Raw genomic sequence first — 24564 nt, forward strand, 5'->3', positions numbered from 1 at the left:
GGACAGGCGTGGAGGCACGGAGGCGGGCATGCTTAGAACAGTCTGTGCGGACAGAACCCGAGGAACGGGAAAAGGGCAGGAGGGGGACGAGGAATGATAGTGAAGGAACAAAGAGAGCCAGGAGCATGAGAGGTCGTGGCGCGCGGGGAGACGGTGGTCCGGGGAGACCGGTACAGGGGGAGTGCAAGCCGCGGACAAAGGCCCGTTGGAAGAGAAATCAGAGGTCGAGAGGGGCAGTGTAGACGCGTATGAAGAGCTGGGGCCACGAGAAGAGAACGTGGGCGCGGTGTGAGATGGAGGGAGTGTTCTGAGTTTTGCTTTCAAGGTTGTTTTGGGTATTTGGGGCTGCGTGCCAAACCGCTCTAAAACCGAGGATCTGTTATTTTTCCGGATTCTGTGAGTGAATGTGGCCGCTCTTCCGCTGGTCTCCCCTGCGGTCGCTCGCAGGGCTGTGTGCAGCGGGTGGGTCACCTGCTTGGGAGGGTGAGACACTAAGAGGTGGGGATCCTCTTTCCCAGAGTGGCCACTCATGCTCCAGGGCCTCTGTCACATGTCACGTGGCCATTCTCTCCAGCAGGACAGTCTGGACTTTCTTAGACATGGTGGCTGGGCTCCCAAAGGGCATAATCTGAGAGAGAGAAGCTCAGTGTGCACGCGCTTGCCCAGGCTCTGCTTGTACCACACCTGCTCATGACCGTTTAGCCAAAACGAATTACACGGCCAAGCCTAGAGTCCCCCTGGTAGGGGACTACTCAAGGGTGTGCACCTCAGGAGAACAGGGTGGAGGGATCTACTGATACAACAGGCCACTGTCAGGGTGGTTTTTTCCCTTAATTTGGGAGAGTTAAGAATGTGTATATGAGGAGCCCAAGCTAATTGAAAGGGAGACATTGAAGATACAGTCAAAAGAGATTCTTACTAATGGGGTCCCCGAGGGTGTGCTTGGTGAGGAGGATAGAGAAAAACACGATCCTCTAAGACGGGGGAAGAGAGATTAAAAAGGGGTTGTAGATGTGTTTTGGTTAAATTGCTGAAGGGAGGAAAAGAGGGGAGGGTCGTCCATGGAAACGCCGCACTGCGGTAGAGACTTGACATTGGTGGAAACCCCAGCTCCGCCGCCATCTTGTTCCTCCATCAACACTCAGTCTGCATGTTGAAGCCGAGGAGGCCAATTATAGTAAGGGTCCAGGTTTAGTACTTGGTTGTTGGACGCTTCAGGAGGATGGTGATGCCAGGGAACTGTGGGTTACTGGAGAGAGTTAGGAGAATCATAGAACAGGGCTCTGAGTCCGTAGGTCAGAAAGAGAGGCCAGGAGGGGACTGATAGAAAAGATAGAGTCAGGACACTGGAGGTCTCTCTGGGTTCAAAACATACTCAAGTGTGAGGGAAGATGTGAGAAAGAGAATAGAAGAGGAAGCCCAAGGAGGGGCAAGGATCGTAGGACGGGGTTCCTGGACGGGCAGACCACGTGAACACGGAAATCCAAGGATTCACGAAGGCCCCGGGTGGGGCACAAAGCTCTAAGCCAGTCCCTGGGGTCAGCAGCGAATGAAGGGGGTGACGGGAAGGGACAGTCCTGCCGAGGGGCTGTTCATGAGAGCAAAGACTAGGTATCTTGGGTCCTCACGCACCGGTAGAGTGCCTGGCACGTGGAAGGCACTCAGTATTAATAGTTATTTGTGGCATAAACAGGTGATTCTAATCCTCAGTCTACGGGTCACAAAGCCAAGGCTCCCAAAGGGTCAAAGTTACGCAGCTAGGTTCCGCTAGCCCCAGCGTCCTACCTCTTACAAAACCACACTGGATGTCGATTTCCTTCTCAAGCCTCCCGGAGGCAGCTCATGATTTTATCATTTCAAAACTATTTCAATGGCCTTTGTCATTCCTTGGGTGTTGGGTTGGAATATCCTGAAGCTGAATGAAAAAAGGGAGTGGTTTTATTTTTAAAAAAAGAGAAAAAAAAAAGTTCCTTGAGGCCTAGAGGGATTTACTCACTTATTGGAAATACATCACATGTATTTTCAAGGCACATCTAAGGAAGCTGGTCCCGTAATCATACCCTTGCCCGTTTGCCAACATTTCACTGTGCTCTCTTCTGCTGAGGTCGTGGTCTCATCTCCTTTGTTAAGACTCAGAAAATCAGGAAGAAATGCACACACATTCGAGAGCTGCCCACCCGTAGTCACCACAGATTTTTCCCAAAGACTCTGTAGGATTAAAGAAATTAATTAGCCTTCAGCCGAGCAGGTCTGAGGCTCTTCAAGCCTTCCCATTATCCTTAAAGAAAAATGAAAACATCTCCCCAAGGGCTATTGTCCGTTATGGAATCCAACTTGAGAAGGAGGGTGGCGACATGCTCCTCTTCCCCACCGGACCAAAATTTCAAAGCTTCCAACGTGTGGTAAATCTAACCAAAGATAAAGATTTGCAGGTGTTTTTTGCATAAAAGCAAGAAGGGCAGATGTATCTGGAACGTGCTTCTAACCAAATGGGACATCTGTAATCCATTAGGGGTGTCCCGAAGAGAGAAAATGAGAGGAGAGGGTCAAGCAGAAAGCCTGCCCCGTGAAGACGCGAGCTCGAGGATGTGTGTGGACCCCGCCGTCAGAATCGGAGGACCCCGGGCTTCCACGAAAGGTTACCTTCCCAGGGGTAGACTCCCATCCCTGCCCAAGACCGCGGCTCCTCTTTTGTCTCTCCTCCTCTCAAGCTATCTTTGAAATGTCAATGTCTTCTCTTTACTCAAGTACACCTACATATTTTAGTGTTTAAGACTTGGCAGTCACCTCAGATAAAGAGAACGTTCCCCTCGGAACACGCAGACTTTCCTTTCCCAACACTCAGGAAGAGCGACCCGTGTCCTGACTCGGCTTCTCGCGCTCCAGCAGAACAAAGCAAAATTGTCACCACGGGCATTACTTGTGGGTTACTCACTGGCTGTTACACGCCTTGCTTCAGACTCTCAACAAAACCACTAGCTTTTATGAAAGCATGTGTAGCAAAGCCTGTTGCAAAATCCCCACGGCTGTGAACATGGTGGGAAGGTGTGTAACTCCAAAATGGTCATGAAGGAGGTCACTAGATTTTGTTCTTGTCGAGGATCATTGCATTTGGCCACCTTTTCACAGGCTGCCGTTGAACTTCTGTGACAGAGCCCCAAAGGACGAAACATGGAGCCGGGGCCGGGGGTTGGCGGGGGGTGCTCCTTAAATACGTTCCTTCACTGAGCGTACCAGGTCTGTTTCCTGTAGAAAGGCTCTTACGTGCTTACTGGCCTTTTGATAAACCATTAGTGCTGGGGCCTTTTGTTAATTACTAAACTCCTGGTGACAGGGGGGGGAAAAAAAACCCTGGCCTGTTGAAACTTGTGTTGTAATTTGAGGATTAAAAGCCACACCTCTGGGAAACATCAGTATCAAAGCTGATTCGGTGTCGAAGACAAGGGGTTAGAAGCCACAGTTTGACAAAGTGGATTTCCAAGTGCAGTTGGCAATTACATTTGTAGAAGTCCTCAATTATGCCATTTACAAGAGGGTACTTTTAAGAAGCTACAAGTCAGGAATGTGTTTTTAAATCTCTTCATTTATACATTTATAGGTAAAGGCCATATTTTAGCATGAAAATCAGCAGAACTTACTCTCCAAGACCTCAAAACCAAGAAGGAAAAGTCTCGTCAAAAATTAAAATACGTGGTCAGTGCTCTTCTGGAAAATAATTCAGATCAAGGAGAAAATCATGCCTCCAGCATCAGTGTGCTGTGATTAGAAGAAACTCCTGTCTTGGCCCAGGATTTGTGAATTGAGGACCTGTGTTAGAAGAGTGTCTCCTGACCTTTCCATCACTAATGTCATCTGAAAGTGAAAGAAGAAAGACTGTAATGCCAGAGGACACTTGGTATTTCCTTTATTCTTCCTCCCAAAACAATCTTCCAGTAAAACTGAATGTAAGTTTCTCTATCAGTTGAGAAGCTTTCTACTTCTCTACTCTACAAAACAAACAACAACAACAACAAAAAATCTCAAATTGGCTTAAATGACACAGATGATTTAATTGTTCACAGAAAAGGCCAAAGGCTTCAGGCATGGTTTGATCAGGGCTTCAGTTGACTTTATCCACAATTCTCTGAACTCTACCCAACGCCATGTGTCAGTTCTGTTCCCCTTCTGATTTTCCATTAGCACAAGATGCTACCAGCAACAACAGGGATCACATGGCTCTTTTCTTCACAACTGTAGAAAAAAACTTGGCTTCTCATGACCACCGAACAAAAGTCCTGAGCTTTGAGCTGATTGGGCCATTCTGAAGCCAATCTCTGAGGCCAGAAAACCATCTGGGTGCTGATTGGTTTTCTCATGGGTTACCTATACCAGTCACCTGTGGGATTGAGGTTGGGTGCCTCCCCAGATGATATGGCTGCCACCTGCTAGGGTAGGTAGGCATAGAGTGGAGGTCTGAGGAGGCAATTCCAGCATAGTCTCTGCTACAGTCCTTCATACACAGACTCTGGATCACTAATTGATTTTTATTCCATATCAGACACAAGCTCTGTAAAGAGAAATCCATTTTCCCTCTACACTTGCTAAGTCCAGATCTTTAAAGATGGCTTTACTTTTTCAAAAACATAACAAAATGGGTTAACTCTAAGTTTGTTCTTTCATAACTCTCTTTTCGCAGAAGAAGACCCCGAAAATCCCCAAAGAAATGGTTTTGAAGTTTGATCTAAGTTAGTAATTGAGAATGATTTAAAAATCGATCCTAAAGCCCATCTTCCCTAACCCTTTCTTCCCAATTTCCAAAAGCAACACGAAACCAAGTTGGAATTCTCCGTTACAGAAACCCAGATATTTTCCCTTAAGGTTCGGATAATGGGTCATGAGATATGGGGGAGGCGCCACACTCCAAGGTATGATGAACCTTAAAACTTTCCTTGATGCATGTTCACCAGCCTCCCAAAACTTGTGAAAGCAGCGCCTGTCCTGTCCTCATAAAATCCGCCACCCCACCCCCCAAATTAATCAGCTCCACACGCAAAGTGCCAGTCGCAGGGATTTCCAACAAGGAAGGATTGCTTCTGCGCTTCCGTTGGAAATAGAATCCCATTAAGTTCAGAGATGTAACTGGAGTAGTCAGTCAAGTGTCCAGGGAGGAGTCGGCCTGTGACAGTCCTCCCACCGCCTTGGTGAGGAGAGAAGGAGCTGGTCAGAGGGCAGATCCCAGCCTTGACTGTGGAAAGGCCGTGGAAGACGGACTTCCTGCACCCAGACATACCCAAACAAGGGTAGCCAAGCCGGCCATGTTCTCCCCAAGCCTTCCCCTTGGAAGAAGCGTCCTGAGCTCTCCCCGTGTCCGTGCAGCAGATGAGTGTTCTTGCCTGCTGACAAAGGCACCGCCGACGCTTCCAACCTGCACCCGGGACACGCGCCCTCAGAAGACGCATCCGGCTTGGGTTTTTCAGTTTGGAATTTACGATCACGTTGATCACTTCCTCACTGACATCCCCCCTTGGCGCTCTGGCGATCTGGACCACCGTGAGCCACAATGCGACGGGCCCGTGGAGCGTTCCTTTCTGTGTAGCCCAGGCTGTGTGTGTCATTTTGGCCCTTGGACGCTCCCGCTGTGTGAAAGATGAACAGGAATGGTCTTCTGCCACCAAAAGCCCGCAACACCACCTTCGGAATGGCTTCCTCTCTCTCTCAAGAAGGAGCAGCACTGCGGCCAGAGGGAAGAACTTGCGACATCTGAGCCAGGCCTGCCCCCCGGCAGGCAGCTGGGGTGTGTGTGGGGGGGGCGGTGGGGGTGCAGCTTGGCCCAAACACTGCTTAGTCAGGCTCCCATGCTGAGCTGAGCTGCAGATGTGCCCAGACCTGCCACCACCAGGTGTCTGCGTCTGGGCTGGGAGGTGACGGCACAAATGTGACTCTTGCCTCCCGCTGTTTCCCAACACTGTCCTCAGAGGAATGTGGAAGACTCAGGCAAGGCCATCTTGGAAGGCCTCTGACAGAGCCACAGCTCTCTGGCCACCCAGCCATGTCCAATGCCTTGGCTGGCCCTGTCCCTTTGACCCTCACACCGTGCCGCCCACAGCCCCGGGGCTGGCTCCTCCCCGGAGCTTCGGGGAGACTCAGGTGGGAGGCAGCTACCCACCTGTTCTGCTCCAGTATGTGGCTTTCATCATTAGTGCCCAAACCTCCCCAGCTAAAGGTGTTTCTTTTTAATACAATGGTCCCATGATTAAAAATGCCTTTTTTTAATTAAAAAAAAAATCTTTTTGGAAATTCATTTGTCCCCACTGGGGAAAAATTTCACACTTCCCACGGAGAAGAGATTCTGTATTTAACAGAATTATTAACGACTAGAGCAACTCTTCCCCGAGTGTAAATATTGGAAAAGCTTACCTGCCCATTAGCGGACTTTCGATGCAACACAAAAAGGTCGTTACTAATCTCTGTGTGGCTTCTGAGAATCGCATTTTAAGCTCAGGCAGGCTGTGAGCCGTTTGCCATCAAGACTTAATAGACAATCTGCGGAAGTTTACTGCGCACCTACTAGGAACTAAGTAAGCCCAGGCCTCAAGAAGACGTCACTGTACGTAGCAGAAGGTGCAAATGAACAGCACGTTGGCCAGACCCAGCCTGCAAACATATTTTGTTTGACTCGCACCATATCTATCAAAAATGTGAATTAGTTGCCAACTTCTAGATATCAGAATATTTTCAGCTTCTCTTGAAAACTCAGGAAATCTGGCAAAACCGAGCTCACATTCCTGGCTAACAACTGCACACTTCAGACAGGCACAGGTTTTCTTGGTTCACACGGCCCCCACTTGCCCTGGCTTCCCTCCGACTTAACTTGCCTGGGACCTCAAAACAGACCCCAGCCTATGTCAGGGTGAGCAGTCACGGCACACCCACCCACCGGGCGAAAGGCCTCCCTCAGACACAGCAACCCAACCTGGTCTCAGTTAAGAAGACACAGATTTTTCTGATTTTGTGTCTTCTCAGCTTTTCTTTTTTCATAAACTTTTTTTTTTTTAATCCCTGGTAATATAAGGTTCAGGAAAACATTCTGTTTTTAGTGCTAAGACAAAGAATTGAACACTAAAGGAAAATGACAAGATTGAAACACAGAAAGCAGCAAGCAAGGATTCTGAGAGCAGGAGGGGCCCTCGGGGATGCCCCCATTGGCCAGGCCTAGAGAAGGTGAAGGTCACACACAGGTCCCACAACTGAGCAGTAGAACAGAAGCGTGATCTGAACAGTCTTCACCCAGCCGGTGACATACTCTTTTTTACACAAAGGGGTGGTTTCTCGGTCCTGGCTTCTGTTTCCGGGTTTCCGAGGAATGGCAGAGAAGCCCATCAGATCTGGAAATAAATCTGAGAACTGATTTCGGAAGTTGCATGGTAGTATCAGATACACGATTGCAAACGAACCTGCAGGAAATTAATTAGTTTTCATCTAGACCTACTGACTCCCTCAGTGTAGGTCAAAATTGTCGTATTTGAAGAAATGTGTCCATTGATCTGGATGGTGTGTGTTGGGAGAAGCAGTCTGTTTTGATACTTTTCGAATTCTGGATTGCCAGAATCTTCCTTGTGTTTTCAACCAGAAATAGAGTAAAACGGGTTCATCCTAGTATTTGTTGCTAGTGGGAAATTTTTGCTAAAGAAAATATAATTCAGTTGCAACTGACACCAAGTTGCTGACCAAAACTCTTTCACTGGACAGATTAAAGGTACTAAAAGTGGGCTGCTGCCTGGGACTTAAAACATTTTGGTATATTAATCGTAAGCATATATGGCCATTCGATAATACTGCAATATTAAATTACTGCAATAATAAATTAATACAAAAACCAGCTTTATGTCCAGCAGAGCAGAGGGGAAGAGAGCCGCGTTTGTAGAACAGAGACAATTTTACTTAACCCCACCAGTATGGCCAGGGACACGGTTTCATGCCTGCTTTTACGGACAAGGACAGTGAGCCGGGAAAGCCAACTTCCTCGGCCAGTTTCCAGTTGCTGGGAACTGGCTTCACCTGGGTCATTCTGACTCCAAACCCCAAGCTTTGTCAGCTACAGTGGCTCACGGCACAGAAGCCACTGAGATGAGCCATGGGTTGGTGGGTCCCGGGAGACTTCTGAGAAGCGGTGACATTTGAGAAGCACCTTGAAGGACACCTTGTGTCACAAGGGGGGACAGAGAAGAGAGGAGCAGGAAGGCCTCAAGGTTGAGCCCCGGCTGGCCGGGGGAGGGGAAGTGCACCGAGAAATGGAAGGTGAGGAGTTTAGGTTTGGAATTCACAAAGCAAAACTTCCTCCTAAAGCTTCCATGTGAAAAAACACGAATCCTCCCAACACCTGTAAAGCAGGTGGCCTCACACTTAGGAGGAAGGGTCCCATGCCACAGACCAAGACACTTAGGGGGCCAGAAAGCCAGGAATGTGCGTCTAGCCTGTGGAGAGGCAGCAGAGCCCTCTGGACCTCAAGGGGCCCTCCGACCCACACTTTCTCCCACCTACACGCTGTTGGCCCTTTCCCCCCTCTTCCCCTCAGAGGTCTGCGCCTTCTGGAGCCAGAACCAGGCACCGCTGCCTGCCTGTCTGCCTGACTGCAACGCGCTCTTTCTTTCCGACTCGCATCTTCCCCCTCCGAGCCTGGGATGCAGGACGCGTTTTGTCGCCTGCCCCAGGCCGGACACCAGCAGCCAGGTGGGTATAATGCACCGCGGGAGGAGGAAGCTGGGCCCCCTCACCCATCCAGTCCAGTCTCCAGAGGGTCTTTTTAGAAGGCCCGATTGTGCTCAGATTCTGTGTCTGCCTGCCCCCGGGCGTCAGGAGAGCCGCGCGGGCCGCAGCAGCTGCGGGCGATGCAGCCTCGTGGCTTCTCGGGCCCAGCAAGCGGGTTCTCCCAGAGGCTCCTCCCCATCGGCTCCGTCCCCACCTGCGGGCCCGGCTCCGGTTCGGTGTTCCCGGGACATTTAATTCCTTTACCCTCAGCGGCCTACCGCAGAGGTAACAACGGAATCCCCTTTTACAACGGAAGCAACGGAGGCTCCGAGAGCGAAGTCCCTCGCGCTGGGACAGCGGGGCAGCCGGGGCTGGAACTCCCGGCCCGAAGGAAGGGGGTGCTTTCTGAGCCTCGCGGGGACCCCCTTTCCCCACCTCCCGGGACGCGCGCCCACGCTTCCTCCGGAAATAAACTTCCCGGGGGCGAGGGGGGCGCGGCCCTCCTCCTTGGCCGCCGTGGGACCCCGAGGGCGCCCCGGGGGAGGCAGGGCGGCCGAATCATCCCCGGAGACCCGAGCCAGGGAACTTCAGAGCGTTTCGCCCTTCCCGGGAGAGGCAAACACGGACACGTCTGTGTCTTCGCCGACAAGTGCCTTCAAGCCCGGCGGGGGCAGACACCTCCGCGCCGGCCGCCGGCGAGGGCTCCCTGTCGGCGGGGGCACGGCCTCGCACCAGCTGCGCTGATTTAGTCGTTCGCGGGCCGCCGCAGCGGGCGGCGCTTCCCCGGGCGGCGCGGCGGCGCCCACGGCCTCGGGCGACGCGGCGGCCCGGCGGGGGGGTGGGGCGGGGGGGCGGGGCGGAGGGGCACCCCCCGGGGCGCCAGGGGGCGGGCGTGCGGGCACACGCGGTGCGCGGCGGACGGGGGCGGCCACCGCGCCGCGCGGCCGGGGCGCCCGGGGAGCCGCCCACTTCGCCGCAGCGGCCCCGACGGCCGAAGCTTGGATGCGGCGGCGCCCGCCGAGCCGGGGCGGACGCGGGGTTGGCCCGGGCCGGGGACACGCGCCGGTAGCCCCCGGCGCTGCGGCGGCCGCAAGATGGCCGAGGTAAGCGCGGCTCTCCCCCGGCGCGGGGGGCCCCCTCGGCGCGCGGGGCGGGGCGGGGGGAGTCGGGGGGCGCCGCCCGGCCGGGCTCCGTCGGCTCCGGGGCGCGCGCCCGGGGCCACTTCCCGAGGCCACCTGCGCGGCGGCGCGGGCCGGGGAGCTGGGAGCCGTCGCCGCCCGACGTCCCGGAGCCGCAGACGCGCGCGGGCACCAGGCGGGTCCCCGGAGCCCCCCGGACGGTCCGGGCGAGTCTCGGGGCAATGTCCACGGCGAGCGTGCCTCCCCCGCATCCCTCCCGGCCCCTCGGCGCCTCTGGTGCGAGTCGGTGCTCCCGGGATTTTGTTTCTGCAGAACTGGGCGCGCGGTAGCCGCGGTCGGCCGGCGACGAGCGGACACCGGCGCGTGGCGGGGCCCGGGGCGCCGGGTCTTTGGAAGCGTCGCGGAGCGCGGGGCGTACGGGTCGCGCCGGAAGCCCCCGAGCCGCGAGGACGCGGAGGGGGCGCGACCACACGGGTGCCCGCCGAGCCCGCGGGTGGAAGCCGGTCGGGCCCGCGGCCGGTCCCTCCGTGGTGCTCATTTACCTGCCGGTGCCCGGCGCCGCCAGGGACACGGGGACCGCGGGGACCGCGCGCTCGCGGCTGGAACTCGGGCGGGGAGGGCGCCGCGCCGGGTCGGCTCCCGGAGGCAGGGGCGCGCAGGGCTTGGTGGGAGGGGGGCGGGATGGGGGCGCCGCCTGGCCCCTGCCCCCTCGGGCGCTGCCCGCCAGACCCCAGCCCCGCCGGCCGCCTGGCTCTGCATCAGCCCCTACGGATTTGTCAGCCAGATGTGACAAGATTGTGGAGAGGCGCGGGCAGGAGGAGATCTGATATTAATCAGCGCATAGCTCGGAGCCAAACTTTCTCAAACGCGGTGTAAGAACATGCTCTTCTCATTTAAGGCATCCCTTTGTGGCTGTGGGGCTGCCACCGGTCCTAGTTTGACAGTTAAATGGAATGCCAACAAGCAGCCTTAATTGTGGGAGTAAAATTGTGTGTGTTGGGGGGGCGGGGGTTCAGACCCTCTGAGGTTCAGTTATGTCCCCTAGTTTTATGGCCGCGCTCACCGCGGTTCTCTGAAGACAGGGCATTTAAATCGGGCCAGACGCCTGGTCGCAGCCAGGCCTCTGCTGTTAACACTTAAGGGGCCTAGCAGAGGCCCCACTGGTGTCCTGGGAATCCCTGTCAGTGAGTGAGTGTGAGTGAGTGTGTGTGTGCATGTGCGTGCAGGGGAAGACGTGTGTTCCTGCAGCTTGGGCCGACACAGCACAGCTAGCAGCAGTTTTTTAAAAAATATATTCTCATGAAAGTGACAAAGATTTTGGCTTTACGAAAAGTGAATTGAAAAACAGCATTTGGCAGATTACCTTCTCCCTTTCTTTCTGGTGCCTTTTCATTCCTGGTTTACCGTTTTAATTTGCAGAGTTCGTGGAACCTTTTCATACTCTCCCTTAGATGCTTTGCTTGCATATACGTGCTTATGTGTTAAAACTTTCGTTCAGTGGTAAATATACTGGCTCCTCTGATGTCCCTCCCAGATCCCTTGATATGTATTATGAAAACCTCATTCACCGTGTGATATGTCAGAATAGCATTTTCATGTGTTTCATAAAACAAGACGACTTCACAAACACGACCAGTTGTCCAGGACTGGATTTTTGCTTTCCTTGGGTGTGGAAAGATAACCACCACGTTTGCTCTGATAAATCTTGATAAATAGCTTTATCCGTTCTGGCAGACCTAAAAGAATAAGGTGTGAGTCATCATTCACTTTCTCATTGGATAGGCTTGCTAACTTTAATTTCACCAAGAAAGCACAAGGATCTCAACTCAGCTGTCGGTTTGAACGTGTTGGTGTCACAGTCCAACGCGGAGGAAAGGTGGTGAGCTCTTCCCTGAGTGCAAACACGGCTTATGCTTCGGGAACTCATAATTATGTTCAGACATATGCATAATTTAATTTGGAAAATCATCTGTACCCATAAATGCTGTTGCCCTCAGAGCAGTAAGAATTTAGTTACCCGCCCCTCTTCCAGTCCGAAAGTGGTTAGCGGGGAGGGGTTCTGTGGCTCTTGATATTCGTTAGGCTGTCTGCTCTCATTATAATTCGTATTAGAAATATTAACCCACATGAAATAATTCCTATTGGAAGTGTAAGGTTTGCATGGGGGCGTGATTTTTATTCATTGGTTCCTTTTTACATCTCTGTCCTGAAGCAGTTAGGCCTGTGTCCCAGTCCCATATTCTGTATTTCAGAATCATCAGCTTGGGAAGAAGGAAGATCCACCCCACTGGGTGAGAAAAGTCATACAAGTTTCCGTGTGGAACAAATAATGATTGTCCTTTAAGCATCCCGTTATCATTTATGAATGCCTAGGGATAAGTGTAAACATTTTAAAAGTTCGGTTTGCCGGTAAAACTAAACCACAGGGGTGAGGGGCAGAAGTGTCTTAGCCTGTGTATATGGCTTTAGAAGTTATTTTGACAGTGGCCTTAAAGGAGTCCCCCTGTAGGTTCCACAGGGTAAATTACTTGCAGGGGGAACGTGCTTTACCCCAGGGTGAATTTTCACTTCTACAGATGTCATTTAGAGTGAGTTGCTTTTGTCAGAAACAGCCCTGTTTAAAAAGAACTAGAACTAAGTACCCCAGGTAAGATATAATCTCAGTGCTGAGCCACCCATGTTTTTTCCTTTGTATATCTAAGATCAAGATTTAGAGAGCCTGTAATCTTTTTTTAATTATCTTACTCCGAATTTCTTCCTGCAGATTTTTAAAATTACCTATTTTTTTTTTATGACTTATCTGAGAGATGTTAAAAAATAACTCAGTTCGGTGCAGAAGAGACATCTGGAAAGTTTTGTAAGTTTTTTTTTTTTTCTTTTAAATAGGTTTCCACCTGAAAACGTTATTTCCTCTTACCTTGTCATTCTTTGAAGCTCTTTTTCTTAATTCTGGGAATGCTAGGTGTCCAGGGCAGCTCACTTTCGCTGCATGGACACATGTCTACTTTATCCCGGAAAGGGTGGACAGAACAAAGAGCCGTCGGATCTGGGGCCCTTCCCAAACTTCGTGTAGTTGAAGCGGGCCAGAGGGCTCTCGCCAATCTCCTCCGTGCTCTGGTTCATTTTTATAAACCAGCCTAACACATCATAGGAGAAGTTTGCCTTGAGGGATGATAATTTCACTCACCTAATGTGGAGGGAACTGGTTGTCTCAGTTCAGGAAACGCTTTAATTCAGACTACTAACTTTTTCTTGTATATGGTTGTATTTGCCTGTTTTGTCCTACATATTACTGTATGATCTTTCCACACACTCAAACAAACATCACAATTATCTTCCAGCCCTCCACCAGCTTCCAGAAGCCTTGTCCCAGTTCTGTACCCTCTCTCTGTTCTTTGCGAAGGTAAAAATCTCTCTACGGAACACTCGAACTTTCTGGTTTTAAGGCTTTGATCAGGATGGCATAAGTCACTAATGCTGGTCCTTTCTTTTTAAAAATTCATTTTGAAAATCTAAGGTTGCTTTCTCTCTTTTTTTTTTTTTTTAACACTTCACTCTTAAAATCTAGTTCTCGTTAAGTCCTTGAAAGAAATATCTGCAAAATTTTACACAGAATTTTCACAATTTCATCATTGTCTTGAAGCAGCAGGCACCAGACACAAAGCTGCTTGCTTGGGTAGCTGGCCACCTTAGTTAAAATTATCCGAACGTATAAATGTCTTGTGTGTGTGTTGGTTTTGTTTCTTCTTCCGCTCTTCCCCTACAGCTCTGTTTCATTCAGAAGTTCCTACACGGTTAACATCCCTCCTTTTTTTGTTATCAAAGTCTTCTAAAGATCGCCCCTGAGGTCCTCCCAAATTTAGGTTATAAAGGAGGAAAAAAAATGTGCCCATATCATTTGTATTTTCGTATAGTTTTTTTGTTGTGGTTAGGTTGCCTTTTTTTTTTCTTTAATGAAGAAATACTTGGTTCATAAGATAGCATTTGGATATTTTTCTACTTTTTGTGTTTTCTGGTTTCAGAACTAATAATTTTAAGAAAAAAGGGCACAGCTGTTAAATTATTTTGGCACAGAGTTTATACTTTGATTTATAGAGATCAAAAGAACAAGTATTTTCCCCACCATCCTCTTTGAACTAAGCAGCAAGAGAACGAGGCAAGGGTGTCACGCATACTTTCTACTCACAGGTAGACTTGGCCCAACATCTGTGCCCTGGGTTCTACCTCCCCCCTGCCCTGCCGCTGCCAGACCCTTCTCATCCCCTCCCCGTGCTGGCAGTGAGAAAGCAGACTCGATTAATTCTCCAGTGTTGTTTTTGTATTGCAAAGGCTGCCTACCTGGTTTGGGAGGCTTCCTGGCGCCCTTTTTTCTACTGTGTTCATGGTAAAGGGTGTCCCCTTGTTTTTGGGAATCCAGGTGGTTCCATGAAACCAATTGAGAGACGCCCATCTGGACAGCCCACTCCCGTCTCACTGCATGGCCTCGCCAGGTGTGCTCCCCTGGCCCAGGGCAGAAACGTCTGGTCTGTGGCCTGGCCTCCCGGCCTTGACATACGGGGCTGGGATGAGCCTAGGACCGTGGCATTTCCTGCACACGATGAGGAGAGCACACCTCCGCCAGCCTCAGAGAGCACCTAAAAAAATTAGCCGTAACTCTTCAGTGTCATTAAATTCCCAGTCCGTGTCCAATTGTCCTCGACGGTCTGGCAAGCCTTAGTTTACCCACTGGTGCATCCAAGTCAAGATCCAGATAAGGTCCCCCCAGGGTCCCTCTTCTGTCTGTCAGTCTGCACTTTTTTCCTTGCAGTCTTACTGTGGGAAATGCTTTATCATTTGTCCTATAGGATGCTCCCCAGGCCGGATTAGTGATTGCTTCCTCCTGGTATCGTTTACATCGTATTATTCCTCTGGCCCTGTATTTTCCGGACACCGCAGTTGACCCAGGGCCTTGATCGGATTCAGGTTGAATGTTTTCCGCAAGAACACGCCGTCCGTAGTCATACGTATCTTTCCATTGGGGGCAGATGGCCTGGTCATCATCTTTTACACCAGGAGTTGCGGGACTGTAATCCTTCATTCACTCCCCGGACACTTCTGGAAAGGGAGTCTGTCTCATCAGCGGTTTGGTTATTCCGAAACACAGTTGTATTAAAAAAAAGATACAGACTTGATTCTTGCCCTCCGTTTGCCAGTTTGAGGAACAATTCATTGGTTCCCTAAAGGCAGCTAATGAGCCTTTCTTTTGTTTTTAGTATCTTTCAGAATTGATTTTAATACAGTGAATGACTCACGCCAATTTCTGACGAGCCGTATTCTCTCCTCCTTGGTTCTTGAACAGTCGAGCTGGATGGCTGGCTGCCCCCATGAAAACGTGTGCTCCCTTAGGGCAGATGCTGAGCTCCTCGTCTTTGTGTCCCGAGGCCCCTACAATTACCAGTACATAGTAGATGCTTTAAAAACAAACAAAAACTCAGCGACAACAAAAGTAATTTGTTAAATAGATTGGCATCGTTTCGTTGAACTGCTCACGGAGGACGATGGCATGAGACGAATGTCTGGTCTTGTGTCTCTCTCTCCAGGCCGCCTCGGGTCCAGTGCCACTTGCTGCCTCCCCTACAAGGCCCTCGTGGCCTTTCTCCTCTCTTCTTCCCCGTTGTCCTTGTTGCGCATCTTGCAAATGGGGCTACTATGTTCAGAATCCTAGTTGTACCTCTGTGGATTTGCATATGGAAGGAAAACTTAAAAATTGAAAGAAGTCACAGAAAAACGAGAGGACAGGAGGTAGGGAGCAAAAAAATCCGATTTCACAAAAGACATAAGAAATTACAAAATGTGTGTAAGAGGTAGATCCAGAGAGGCCCAAAGGGCAGTTTGGAAGAGACCTCCCACCGTGAATGACACAGTGTCCCCAACCACGAAGGTTAGCCTGCAGCCACAGTGAGAATGGGGTGACAGCTTCACTGCAGGAGAAACCAGGTCCTCACCCCACAAGCTGAGGGTGGCCCTGAAAAGACTCTGAGTGGTATAGATCCTGATTGGCAGTGTTTGGTCTGAACTGCAGCCTTCCAAGACTCAAACATATTAACGATTGTCTGTATCAACACTTAAAAATACAACTTGGAAAAACCTGAAGCGGTTTTATGCTATAAGGTTGATGACTTAAAACATGGTTTGTGATTTCGCAGATTGGCTCCTTGATTTTTTAAGTTAAGGAGTTAAGATTCTTAACACCAAGAATCTGGCACAGCCTTAGAATCTCACACTTACGAGACAACTACAGGCTCTATCTAAACTTGGCCTCGGTGATTTCTCCTCATTAGCCACTTTTCACGTGATTTTTTTACGCAGCCCTTTCCACGGTCAGCAGGACAGTTGGTGTGTAAATTAGGAACTACCTTCTGCTGCTAGTCTAAGCTCCTAACAGTCACCATCCTTCCTGTGCAGCCTTCCTTAGGGCGTGGCCTCAGAGTTGCCTCGTGGTCGCAAAATGGCCTCTCCAGTCCAGCCATCATATTCTCGTTCCAAGAAGGAAGAAGGAGGACAAGTAAAGAAGTCTCTGCTGAGTCAGCTCCCATTTACAAGGAGCTTTCTGTAAAGCTCCGCCTAGCAACTTCCACGTGCTTACCACTGGCCAATGCTTAGTCACCTGGCCACCCACAGAGTCTCAGAAAGGAAGATCCGGCAAAAGGCTTTTGGGTGGGCATGTATAATTAGTGAGCATGGCGCTGCTGCCTCATTTGTTCCCTCATTCTTCTCTCAGCTCATCCCGGTGGAGGGGCCTGCAGGCTACCAGGCCCCGTGCTAGCTGCTGGGTGCCAGTTTAGGGTTCAGTGGGTTCCTTGCCTCTTTTCGGAATGATTCATTGTGTCGCAATGTTTGTGGACGTTTTTATAATAGGTATTTTTGGTAGCTCTGTCTGTGCCAAGTCAGACCACCAGAGCCCAGAGGACCCAGGAACCTTGGTGTGGGCCTTGTCGCAACAACACTCTCATCGTACTGATTGATCTTTTCAGCTCTTATTTGTACGTCCTCATTAATATGGCAACTAGGCCTTTGAGGTTGGCAGGAACAGAAACCCAGCCCTTTGTAGGCAGAGGCTCCATGGCATGGAGTTGAAGGTTCTCTGGCAAATGGGAAGTAAGACCCAAGTCTTCTAAGCCAGTTGTAGGCTTTCCTGCCTCCCCGTGGAAGATGTTCATTGTGGTGAAGGTTGCAGGAAGTGCAGGCTCGTCACCTCTGTGTCCAGAGGGATTCTTTTTAACACAGGCAAATCAAACTCATTTTGTTGTTTTTTTTTTTTTTTAAATAAAAGATTACTTAGAACAAAATCAGGACTCCTTGGCCTGTCCCACAAGATCCTAAGCAAAGTGCTCTCTCCCGCCTCTCTGACCCACATTTTCCACCGTTAACCTTACTAACTCACTCCATCTACACTGACTCCTTTTCTGTTCCCTGAGCCGCTTTGTGCCCCTGGGCCTTTGCACTGGCCATGCCCTCTGCCCTAAAACACTTCCTCCCTTTCCAGTTCTTCACTGGCTCCTTGGTGTCCCTTGGATTCAATTCAAATGTCACCTCTTCAAAAGTCTTCAATGATGATCTTATCTAAGTCCCCTTACTTATACCCCTCCCCCTCCAGGCTACCCAGTAGAATTGTTGGCATGGCTTTCTGTTTATTTTGTTCAGTGCTATCTTACTCTGAACTGGTACTGTTTATTTTCTGTCTTTTTTAGATTATAAGCCCCTGGAGGGCAGGCACCTCATTGGTCTTGTTCAATACTTTAACCCCAGTGTTTAGAACAATGCCTGGCTCATTAACATTCAGTAACTATGTATTCTTGTATTATTATCAGCGAAGTTTCTTTACAGTGTGAAACTTTAATGTCCTTATCTGTGTAATGTGGATGATAATGACTGACTCTCAGAGTTGCTGTAGGAATTAAGTGAGACCATAAGTGTTAGCCCTAAATAGTGATATTTCAAGATAGAATCTACCTCCAGTATCCAGGCTGGAGTCTGCCGTGACCTCCCGTGAGTCCCTCTGCTTCGTCGTCCATAAAATGGGGGCATTTGTACCTGCCTCCCGGGAGGGGGTGATGAAGAAACCAGACAGTACAGGGGCCTACTTAGTGCGGTGCCTCACACGCCGTGAACTCAGGAAAGCTCACCAACTGGGAGACTTTGGGGAAATTGCAAATCTTCCATAAATACAAGTTTCCTGAGAAGAATGCCCTCCTCACAGTGTTGTACTGAGGGTCGAACGAGAACAGCTATGAAATCATGCCACCACGCAGAAGGGCAGGTGCTGGGAGAACATCCAGTGTTACCACTGGATTCACAAGTGTCCAGTGGAATTTTCCGTGATGGCGAAAGTGTTTTGTATCTCCACCGGCCAGTATGGTAGCTGCGAACCCCGTGTGTCTGCTGAGCACTTGAAATGGGGCTGGTGTGACCAAAGAATTGAACTTTTCATTGTTTTCATTTTTATTCATTTAAATTTAAGTAGGTGGGGGCCCCCAGGTGGCTCAGTGAGTCGGGCATCTGCCTCAGGCTCAGGTCACGATCCTGGGATCCTGGTCCTGGGATAGAGCCCCACCTCGGGCTCCTTGCTCAGCTGGGAGTCTGCTTCTCCCTCTGCCCCTCCCCTTGCTCATGCACATGCACACACACACTCTCTCTCTCAAAAATAATCTTTAAAAAATAAAATTTAAAAATAAATGTAGACAGGCACATGTGGCTAGCGGCTGCCATGCTGGACAGGGCAGACCAAGTCGCTTGAGCCTACAGAGCTGTCCAGCAGGTACGCAGTTGCGTTTTGGATCCAATCCATTCCACAGATGCGCCCTCAAAGCATCAGTGCCCCAACTCTGGAAGCCCCCTGAGGTCTTCTGTAATTTTGCTCCTTCCTCTCGCTTCTATCCCCTGCATTTATCCTCAGGGATAGGAAAATACCTGCATGCACTAGAGATAGAATCAGCTTTGAAGTGGACAGTTCTTAATCGGAAGCTCAGCATCCAAATCCCATCAGAGGCCTGCGTGGCCCCTCCACCCCCACCCTAGGGAATGTCTGTGCGTGGACCCCACCGTGTGCCTGGGCCGGCTGGTGGCTAAGAACTCAAGTCAGCATCTCCCCAGACGGAAAGTGGAGCAGGGGTGTCCGCAGAAGGAAGCGGGACCCTCAAGTCTTTCTAAAAACGAGGTTGTAACTTTCTGTCCCAGAGACTGCAAGTCACGGAGGCATCCATCACGATACAGGTGTGTTGGCGATTTCTGGATGAATGAGGGAGCCGAAGACAGCTACAAAAAAAGCAAACCAGAATTTTGAATGTTGATTCGTAGCACATCAGAGTGACTAATAACAATTCGGAAATAGTCTGATTAAAATGAGTGCGTAAAAAGCAATAATCATGTCTTGATGAGTTCAGAATGTTGTAAACATCTGCTTTATGTTTCTGAAGAATGGAACAAGTATTCGGATTCCAGGGGAAAGGGTGTAAGTTTTAAGAGTTTTCCATATTGATTTGCATGAGTACTTTTCGTCCTGTAATTAGAATTTTGGGGTTTGATTTCATTTTAGAAGTTTTAATTTGTCTTTAGATAATGGTGCTATAATTTTTGCCACATCGTGGAATTCTGATATGGGTGGAAAAACTCAAGGGCCTTAATATTGGAAGTTTTCCGAGGTACTGTAATTAGCTTTTTTTAGCTCATAAATAATTCCTCTGAGATTTCCGTGGATGTTTAATGAGCTTTATTAAGCCTTATTCAAATAGGTTCATATAGAGCCACATGAGTACTTCTTATAAAACAGCATTCATACATTGAATTTTATCCATAATGCTGCTTAAAATTCTGTCCCCAAACCAAAAGCTGCAAAACTGAATAGTCAGGTTCGGCCGGTGGGTCTGACCTGGAGGCGGTTTTGCTCCACGTCTGGGGAGGTTTTCAGTTTTCACAACTGGAAGAGGGAGAGGTGTTTCTGTGGTGTCTGGTGGGTAGAGACCGGTGTGCTCCTGGGCACCCTACAATGCCCGGGATAGACTCCACAGAGGATTATGTGACTCAGGATGTCGATCAGTCTGGAGTTGAAGAACCCGGAGTCCTGTGTCAGAGACACAGAAAAAGTGAATTTCAGTCTTGGGCTATGAAATGTGCTCGGGATCATTTCCCTGTAGTTAGTTTCCTCGTGCTGGGCCTGAGGTGCACTCACCCAGAGCTTCCGGGGGCTTTGCCCGAGCAAGAGCCCTTTAAGCAAAATCTTCAGGAAAGGAAGGACACCTTTCTGTGCCCGAAGCTGGTCCTGTGTTCTGAATGAATGAGTGTGAATTTACTCTGTGTGGCTCTGCCGCTTTGCTTACAAACAGTGACTGGCATCTTGAGGGACAGGATCCAAAATAAGAATTTTTTTCTCCTTTTAGAAATTTCCTTTAGCAGTGCCTGGGTGGCTCAGTGGCTTTCGGCTCAGGTCATGATCTCAGGGTCCTGGGATCGAGCCCCGCATCGGGCTCTCTGCTCAGTGGGGAGCCTGCTTCCCCGTCTCTCTCTGCCTGCCTCTCTACCTACCTGTGATCTCTGTCAAATAAATAAATAAAATACTTTAAGATTTTTTTTTTCCTTTAAAGCAGTCACATTTATCAGAATGTAGGTTGTGAAATAGTCCAGAGGCTCAGTACAGAGTATGCTGGGAGCTGCTGAGAGTGCAGATGACTGGTTCCAGGATCAGCCGGTGCTCAGAGTCACAGGGCTGTTGGAGAAATCTGGACAGCACGCTTGCGCTGCAGACAATGGGACATTCTTGTTGGGACCGTGCGTCATAGAACTTAACGGGTACTCATTTTTGTCTTTCCAGATCAGGGATAGCATGTCATCATGTGTCTAGGAATACAGATGTGTGGGTTCCTGTGTTCAGCCACCTGTACCAGTCTCTAGGAGCAGAATCTCTCTAACCGAAAGGTGTAATAAATAATACCTGGCACAGCATTGCTCCATCCTTTCTTCATTAGGAGACTAGATTTTTTCTTAAGATTTTATTTATTTATTTGACAGACAGAGATCACAAGTAGGCAGAGAGGCAGGCAGGGAGAGAGAGAGGGGGAAGCAGGCTCCCTGCCGAGCAGAGAGCCCAGTGCGGGGCTCGATCCCAGGACCCTGGGATCATGGCCTGAGTTCAAGGCACTGAGTCACCCAGGCGCCCCAGGAGACTAGGTTTTTTTTTTTTTTTTTTTCCCAATTGTGCCTCCCCAGTGAAATTTTAGTATGATACTATATACTGTGTTTCTGTTCACATATGTGTATCTGTGTTTCATACATAAAAAGAATATTTTTTCACCTCCCCCGCCAAGAACTAATTTTCACCTTCGGATGGTATCACCCCTGATAAGAGCGAACGCAGTATTCCAGTAAGGTTGTGGTGATCACAGGGGGTTCTTTGTAGGATGTCGTATGGCTTTACAAAGAGCAAATGGGTTTTCGGATACATATTTTCTCTTTTCTGTGTCGTGATCCTTCTGGAAGCGGTCAGGGAACACCGTTACTGTCGGCAGCTATGATCAGCCCCACTCCTTCCCCTGAAAATCTCGTCTAGTCGCTCTGTTGAGGCTGGTGGTAATCTGAAAGGAGTCAGGGATGCCATCACATCAGGGAGATTTTTAGCCTGTATTTAAGCAAAGTCGCTGACTTTGGGGGGGGACTTTATTTTTTAAAACAGTTTTAGATTCACAGCAAAATTGTAAGTAGAGATTTCCAATATACCCCTGCCTCCACACGTGGACAGCTACGGGGTTATCCACATCCCCCACCGGAGGGCACACCTGTGACAACTGATGAACCTATGCAAACACGACATCATCTCCCAAAGCCCATGGTTTACTTTAGGACTCATTCTTGGTGTTGGACCTCCTATAGGTTGGGGCAAATGTATAATGGCGCATACCCATCATTATAGTATTGTACGGGGTATTTTCACTGTCCTAAAAATCCTCTGGGTTCTACCTAACCCCTGGCAAGCACTGATCTTTTTAACTGCCGGCATAGTTTGCCTTTTCCAGAAGGTCATGTAGCTGCAGTCAGACCATGTACAGCATTTCAGACTGGCTTCTTCCACTTAGTAACGTGCTTAAGGTTCCCCCGTGTCTCTTCATGGCTTGGTGGATCATGCCTTTTTAGTGCTGGGTGATATGCCAGTGTCTGGAGGGACCACAGTGTACTTACCCATCCCCCTGCTGAAGGCCATCTTGGTCGCTTCCAGGTTTTGGCGATCATGAATAAAGCTGCTGTTTCCAACATCCACATGTGGGTTTCCGTGTGGACATAGGTTTTCAGCTCCTTTGGGTAGATACTGAGGAGCGTGACTGCTGGGCTGTATGGTAAGAGTATGTTCAGTTTTGTTGGGAACCATCAAACTGTCTTCCAGAGTGGCTACACCATTTTGCATTCCCACTAATAGTGAATGAGAGCTTTTGTTGCTCTCCTGACGAGCATTTGGTGTTGTCAGGGTTCTGGACTTCGGCCTCTCATAGGCATGTCAAGGACTGGTTTTTTCAGTAGTATTTCCACTGAGATATACTTTATTGACTATAAAACTCACCCCTATAAAGTCTATAGCTGAGTGGTTTCCCTATATCCACAGAGTTGTACAACCATCACTACTATGTAATTTCAGAACATCTTCACCTTAAAAAGCAACTCTGGTCAAAATTTAAAACATCTGTGCTGCAAAGGGCACCACAAAGAAAGTGAAAAGATCATCCACGGGCAGGAGACAACATTCGCAAATCATCATCTGTTAAGGGACTAGTACTAAGAATATATAAAGAACTCTTACAACTCAGTGCTAAAAGACAAACAACCCAATTAAAAAATGACCAAAGCATCTGAACAGACATGTCCCCAGGGAAGACCTACAAATGAATGGCCAATGAGCTCATGAAAAGTTACTGATCGCTGTTAGCCACTGAGGAAATGCACACCAGAACCACAGTAAGATACCACGTCATACCCACTAGGCAGGCTGTTTCTAGACAGACAGACAACAAGGGTTGGGAAGGACGTGGAGAAATTGGAACCTTCCCACATCGCTGGTATGGGAGTAGAATGGTGCAGCCACTTTGAAAAACCTTTGACAGATTCTCCAGTTAAACAGAATTACTATACAATCCAGCAGTTCCACTCCTAGGAAGACCTAGAAATGAACACCTATATTGTAGGTGTTAACTACACCATAACTTGTACACAGCGCTCCTTCTGCAGATGTGGGAAATGTTCTAAAATCAGATCATGATGTTTGCACAACTCTATGAATATCCTTAAAATCATTGAGTTGGATACTTTAAAGTGGGCAAATTCTACGATATTGGAGTTGTGTCTAAATTTAAAGCTATTTTTTAAAAGATGAAAACAAACAAACAGAATAATATTCTCCTCCCATTGCCACCCATTAACTGTCCCTCCTCATTCCTGCCCACTACGCACAGCCCTGGTCACTGCTAGTCTGCTTCCGGCCTCAGTAGACTGACCCCTTCTTGACATTTCATGTAAATGGAATCCTACTGCCTGTGACTTTTTGTCCTTGGGTATTTCACCGAGTGTGTTTTCAGGGTTCACGTATGCTGTGGCATATGTCAGCGCTTCGTTCCTTTTTTTTTTTTTTAATTTTTTATTTTTTTTATAAACATATATTTTTATCCCCAGGGGTACAGGTCTGTGAATCACCAGGTTTACACACTTCACAGCACTCACCAAAGCACACACCCTCCCCAATGTCCATAACCCCACCCCCCTTCTCCCATCCCCCCTCCCCGCAGCAACCCTCAGTTTGTTTTGTGAGATTAAGAGTCACTTATGGTTTGTCTCCCTCCCAGTCCCATCTTGTTTCATTGATTCTGCTTCGTTCCTTTTGACGGCTAAGTAGTACTCCACCGCGTGGCAGTGCCCCGTTTTGTTTAGCGGCTCATCAGCTGATGGATGTTGAGGTTGTTTCCACTGTTTGGCAGTTATAAACAAGGAAGCCAGAAACATTTGGTACTAGCTTCTACATGGGTCTATATTTTCATTTCTCTTGGGCATCTACCTACGGGTGGGATTTCTGGGTCATACGGTAAGATCATGTTTAACTGCTGGAGGAATTGTCAGACTGTTTTCCAAAGTGGCTGCAGCATTTTACATTCATATTGGTTTTTAAGTGAAGACAGTTACATACTCCTTAAAGTGAGTTTCCCAAGTCCTGGGACAGAACATCCCCTTACCTGTCCCCACAGGAGCCCACAGAGTCCGTTACCTGACAGAGGGAGGTCCCCCCTCCCCAGACACACACGGACACCCCAGTTTCAGGGCTCTCCTAATTCATGCCGGTTCCACCCAGCGGCCCTTCCTGGGAGCCTCACTGACGCAACTTCTAGGAGAAGTTCTTCAGACCTCTATCCCCTTTGGAGGAATTCATCCTAAAAATATATGGGACGCTTTGTTCTCAACACCAGAACTTAGCAAACACGTACTTGTGTGTATTGTGTTTCAGCCGTGTGAACTTGAACATGCGGCTGGCTGTGCGCATGGGGCCGCCAGCCTGGCCAGGCCTCGTCTGCCACATAGCCCAAGGGCTAGAAACGGGGAGCTGTCCTCAGTGTGTCTGACCACGGCATGTTGTCCGTCTGTTTGGACTTTTCACTTTACCACATGTGGGGGGGTGGGGGGGTAATCATGCCTA

General features: G+C 49.3%; 1 protein-coding gene across 4 annotated transcripts in view; it reads left to right on the forward strand.

Annotated features, from left to right (window-relative positions):
• Positions 1-24564, forward strand: part of BNC1 (basonuclin 1) — a 158048-nt gene that overhangs the window by 120910 nt on the left and 12574 nt on the right. The window contains exons 1-2 of one of the 4 annotated variants that reach the window (XM_032341956.1): positions 9659-9830; positions 15446-15647. The exons of 1 other annotated variant lie outside the window; for it this stretch is intronic. In XM_032341956.1, coding sequence (XP_032197847.1) covers positions 9730-9830; positions 15446-15647 — 303 coding nt within the window. In that variant the 5' untranslated portion in view covers positions 9659-9729. Of the gene's footprint in view, positions 1-9658; positions 9831-15445; positions 15648-21213; positions 22229-24564 lie in introns of those variants that run through there. 2 more of the 4 variants (XM_032341957.1, XM_032341958.1) reach the window with 2 other exon arrangements.

Source organism: Mustela erminea, chromosome 5 (genome assembly GCF_009829155.1).
Source record: "Mustela erminea isolate mMusErm1 chromosome 5, mMusErm1.Pri, whole genome shotgun sequence".
NCBI classification, from domain to species: Eukaryota; Metazoa; Chordata; class Mammalia; order Carnivora; family Mustelidae; genus Mustela; species Mustela erminea.